Source organism: Pundamilia nyererei, unplaced genomic scaffold (assembly GCF_000239375.1).
Source record: "Pundamilia nyererei isolate P.nyererei 1_Seehausen unplaced genomic scaffold, PunNye1.0 scaffold00119, whole genome shotgun sequence".
NCBI lineage: Eukaryota > Metazoa > Chordata > Actinopteri > Cichliformes > Cichlidae > Pundamilia > Pundamilia nyererei.
This window is the reverse complement of record NW_005187520.1, coordinates 282,927-288,363: the sequence shown is the minus strand read 5'-3', so window position 1 is coordinate 288,363 and position 5,437 is coordinate 282,927. Positions and strand designations below refer to the sequence as shown.

The 5,437-nt window shown below is 38.9% G+C and overlaps 1 protein-coding gene across 1 annotated transcript in view; it reads right to left on the bottom strand.

Moving 5' to 3' along the window:
* LOC102201259 (tetraspanin-8-like) overlaps positions 1 to 5,048 on the bottom strand; it is a 10,062-nt gene extending 5,014 nt beyond the window's left edge. The window contains exons 1-5 of the mRNA XM_005742275.1: positions 4,875 to 5,048; positions 3,742 to 3,813; positions 3,536 to 3,652; positions 2,917 to 2,991; positions 1,757 to 1,852 (exon numbers count right to left, since the gene is read on the bottom strand). Coding sequence (XP_005742332.1) covers positions 1,757 to 1,852; positions 2,917 to 2,991; positions 3,536 to 3,652; positions 3,742 to 3,813; positions 4,875 to 4,934 — 420 coding nt within the window. The 5' untranslated portion in view covers positions 4,935 to 5,048. The remainder of the gene's footprint in view (positions 1 to 1,756; positions 1,853 to 2,916; positions 2,992 to 3,535; positions 3,653 to 3,741; positions 3,814 to 4,874) is intronic.
* Positions 5,049 to 5,437: the final 389 nt, after the last annotated feature.

The following is a 5,437-nucleotide window of genomic DNA, read 5'->3' as shown; positions in this document are numbered from 1 at the left end:
ACCTCTGTCATCATTTTAAGTGGGGGAACTTGCACAATCGGTGGCTGACTAAATACTTTTTTGCCCCACTGTATCTTTGTTTATTCCTACATTTTGGTTCTGTGTTATATTATACCTCTAAGTTCAGTCTATGTATTTCCTGTTTTGTTGTGAAGGTCCGTGTCTCATGTCAGTGTGTTTAGTTTTGTTTCCTCTGTCTAGTCATGTCCGATTACTCCCAGCTGTGTCCTCCTTCTGTGTCTCATTCTCTTGTTATCCTTGTGTCTGCCTCTGTTAGTTGCTGGTTCGTCTGTGTAAAAGCCAACCGTATTTCTGTGTATTTCCCTGCGTTGCTGTTTCTGTTAGTTTTTACCAGTTTAGGTTATTCTTAGGTTTTGTTTCATGCCTGTTACATTCCTGTTTGTTTTACCTACCATGTCAATAAAGCTCGCTCACATCAGAAGCTGCCTGCATCTGGGGTCCTACTTTCAACCTCACCTCACTGCAGATGTGACAATCATAGTCCTACTAGTGTAAAAAGTTTAAAGATTCAGTTACACCATTTCATGTGTTGCTTGCTTTTTCTTTTTTTAAATATAAAAACAGGACAGTAAAATAAAGGAACACAGTTTACTGTCTTGGTAAAAGCATTTCCTGGCTCTTCACTTTGCATATCTTGATTTGCACTTCTCTTTGAGAATGCATCTGACAGCCAATAAGCAGCCTAAACTCAACCGGATGCCCTGTGTGGAATTACGGGAATGGAAAAACAGGTCTGACAACAAATGTTTGTGAGCTGGAAAGTCAACGGCTGCAATCTGAATGTAGCGAGCAAGAGGAAGCTCTTTTGTCAAAGCAACCAACCATGACTTTTCATACTTGGCAGTTAGTGCGTGGCTGCAGGGTGTCTTCATGAGTAACACTGTCACGTAAAAAGAATTTCAGGCTCGATACTGATACTCAAGAAAATACACAACATGAGGACAAAATGACAGAATGAAAGGACACAGTTCTTATTTTATGTTTTAAATAAATGTTCAAACACTTCTGACTCTTTGACTCCTTATCAAACAGAGCTGGTATGTTAGGCTGTCACAGTTTCTGGTTGCTGGTACTTACTTTACTTCCTTTTGCTTCAATATAGGAAAAAAACTTTATAATTATGCTTTGCTATTAAATTAACACTATTTATCTATCAAAACTGAACAGACCACAGGAGTGAAACTAAAAAACCCCAGAAGAAACAGGAGGGTTATTGTTGACTGGCACAGATGAGATGGAGAACAGGATTGGCAGTCCTGACTGATGACAATGCCCCACAGTCAAACGATAACCTTTTATTATTTGCCATCACTTCTACACACTACCTTAACGATAACCTAATAGATAGCTAATGCGGCTAACTGCTAATAGCTAAAGTAGTTAAAGCTAATGCTAATGTTTAATACTTCAGCTTAAAAATGCTGACCTGACAAAATTCCTCAGAAACACCGGGTTGTCAGCTTCACCAAGTTGGTTGTGTTGCTGTTATTTTTTTAATTTTAGTACCATTTAGTATTCACGATTTGGATTGTTTTCCCTTCTCAACAACCCTACTAGCATTTTCACAATTTTGGCATTGAAGGGTACCATTAAGTTTTAGTTTCATGGAAATCCCAACCCAGCCTTTAATGGCACTCAGCTGGTTTGGATGTAAGAATAAAACATTAAATTGAACAAAAGAGAAATCCACAAAGTACATGAAGTATAAAACACAAGGCAGAGCTGAATATCTCACAATTTTCTGGATGTTGTCAGCCATGTTCTTCATATCCCTTGAGTTTTCATCCAAAGGCAGAAACATCCGAAACTTGTTCTCCATTATACCTTCAATCTGCAAACAAAATCGTCATCCATATTAGATATCACTTTTTGAAAATAACGTTGTTCTACCATTTTTTTTAGCCAGTGATTATTTATCTTGGTGATTATTTTGATACATAAAGTGACTAAAAGGGTTTCCAGCAGAGATATTTGTGCAAAAAGAATTGAAGTAATAACTGAAATATTTTAATATTACAGTTTAGACCTTATTAAATTCTTTAAGGAACAGTTTAAATAAGATGAAAACCCTCCAAAGCTTGAGAGGATTAAACTGATGAAACTCAGCTTTATGTCACTTTTAGGCCTCATTTATAGTAATTTCACTAAAAACTATGTCGACATTTGGATTATTAAACGATGTTATTTGTCACTGCTGTTGTAACGCTGTAGTTTGCAAGTACTTTTCCTTGAAAAACAAAGCTAAACACTCTGTAGAGCTGATGTGGCAACCAGACACTCATGCGGTTGCAGGCTGTGAAAATGTGGTTATTTCAACTTTTTCAGAGGAAGCTGAAATTCCACTATGTCTTTAGCCACAGTGAACTCTTACACTTTCAACTGATGAAGTTGTTAGTTAGGTTATCATCTACAGTATTTTACTGAAGTTAAACACTGTCATTAAATATATGTTTATTTTAACAACCTTCCACCTTAGCTACATATACCAGGTACAATAAAACCATGTACAATAAAAATGAAAACCGAATACCTGATTAAACTTCTCTGCTGCTGTCAGCTCATGTAAACCTCTTTACATGTACCAGACACTGGTGAATCTCTTTAGGGCTGGGGGCAAGCTTAGTGTTCAGTTCTATCAACCCCTTTGCATCAAATTTTTATCTATTTGGCACAACATATGGGGAATTTTTGCATGGAAAGCACTCTGAAAATGCTCTACTTTCTGAAACTACGCAACACAACAACTGCCAATAAATGAATTATTGGAAATTTGATGGCTTTTAATTGTGTTTACTGGTGAATTTAGCTTCATCATGTTCGCAGCATAAATAAAGGAGTGCCTGTATTTACATTTCCTATCATTAGACTCCAAAGCAGTGACAGGTGGGCCTTTACCTGTGGACGCATGATGGCAACCGGGACTGCATATTTGAACATCACCAGACATCCAAGGACCATACACACCAGGAACTGTGGGGAAGAACACGAAAACACTTAATCTGATGTATTTGGGGATTACTGACATTTCTCAACCCTGACCAGTTTCACTGTGAGGAAGAAGAAAAAAGATCATTTGACTCTCCAGGTTAAATCATAGAATATTTCTAAGATGGTTAATTTTGTAACATGTAAAAAGGAAGTAATTTTTATTCTTTCACAACTGTGCATGTGATCTACTTCAAGCTTTTCAACTGTTCTCATTTTACCTAAAAGCAGTTTTGCACTTTAACAGCAGTGCCTCCAGAACATGCTTTCAGCTCCAGTGTGCTCTGCACAGCAAGTCTATACTCACAGGGGGACACTTTCTGAAACAGTGATCTGTGTGTGTGTTAGTTACTCCTTGGGGTCATATTGGGTACAAACAGCAGTCTTTGGGGCTTAAAAATTAAGGGCTGAAGTATCAAAAGTTACAGTACTTCCGATGCCCACCTAAGGCTCCAGCAGTAAGTCGACATTTGGAGTTTTTATTTTGAAGTTAGAGTATCCCAGAAGATCAGGTAATCTTTGTACTCACCACAATCAGGGCAACTCTGCTCTCTTTGTGGGCTCCATAGGCTCCCAGGATAGCCAGCACCATGATGATGGCGCCCATGATATAGAGGCTGAACAGACCACTGTCCCGACCCTCCAGCTACGGCCAAAAGCAGTAAATAAAAGTCAGATATGGCTTCAGAGTCACACCCATGAGTTAAACCTGTGTTTCAACAGCTTTGTTCTCACATTTCCTCCTTCTTGAATGCTGGTGGAGAACTGAGCCAGCAGAGCGAGGCTGATGATGACGCCGCCAACAATCTAAATACAAAATAAAACTGATTGGTTAGAACTTTATGGACCACGACAACCGAAACAGCTGTGAACCAAAACTTTAGACAATAAAACTGCAGTTAGAACAGCAGTTCAGCAGTTTAGCTTTTCAAAAGTCTAAGTACAGCATTAAATTATTGATTATTTGATGAATAAAAAGACACCGATTCATTATTTTTGATTTATTTATGAATCACTGTTGTGCTGAGGTTCAGGTTCAGCCTCGGGCTTGGGTTCATTCTTTGTGCAGGTATGAACAGGTATGTACAATCTGTTTGGATCAAGTCATCCAGTGCATTCCACAGATGTGTTGTAATACAGCGACATGAACAAAAAGATAAAAACCAAAGAATTCACAAAGCTTAAAAACCGCCCAGAAAAACGGGAAACTAGGTCATAGCTTAGAATTACTCGAATATGAGCAGCTATTTTGAAATACAGGTAACCACAGCCTAGCTAACGATCAGCTGGCCTACTTCCAAACAAATAAAGACTAAAGTAACAGAACTAAACAGAACTGAAACCAGTAAAACAAAGTCCACCAACCACCAACCCCAAGTGAAACAGTGACGCCTTCGAAGCTTATGTCTTCTATGTTGTGAGATGTGACGGTGTTGTGCCAAAAAGTGATTGTCTGCCAAAAACTGATTTCTGGCATTTGCCAAAAACTGATTGGTTGTATTTAAACTGCTATAAATAACTTGTTGATCTACAATATGTGAAACATATGTCAAATATATCCCTCATGAATTATATCAAGTCATCTTGACCAACAAACAACATTCCTGTAACAAGGTAGAAGCACAATCACTTTTTGGCAGTGACTTTTATGTATCCTTTATTTATGCAGTTTAAAAAAAAAATCTTGTTTGCTTTAACCCCTTTGCAATACCTGTTCACCGAAGTCTATTTAGCAACATACGTAACGATATTACACATAAAAAACACACGGAAACGTTTTTGGCACAACAACCCGGCACTGCGCACTTTAAATTACTGCTGGGACCAAACACGTTTTAGCTGCTGTTTGAAAATGAAGCTCAACTCACCGCGAAGAAGATGTTGAAGATGATGAAGGTGCGTTTAAGGCAGGTATTGATCTGAGCCATATTTGCAGCTTGAGAGGGAAGAACACTTTTGAAGAAAACAGTTCTGTTTGTGGAGTCCACAGGAGCACCGACTGCTGCGGAGGAAGTGAGAGGAGATGGGCGGGTTGAGTTGCTTTTAAACTACCCCAGACGACAGCGGGCGGGAGTTCCAGTAAACCACGTAGCAGCAAGATGATACTTAACAGGAAGAGTCCGGGGCATTCCGGTGTTTGCCAAGACGCATCGGATTTAAACTGCTGTAAAGATTTGATAAGAATCGAAGAACAAATATATCGCTCATAAATGATAGCAAGTTATATTGGGCCACAGAGCCAGCAGAGCTGTGTTGATCTGGGACTGTAGACATTAAAAAAGTCCCCATAGGCAGGGACGTGCAGAGGGGGGGGCTAGAGGGGCTTGAGCACCCGCCCCTTTCCTGATGAGTGCCCAAAGTGCCCTTTTGTTGAGGCAACTTTTAAATTTTTTTTATTTATTTATTATTTTTTTTATGTGTGTGTGCGTGC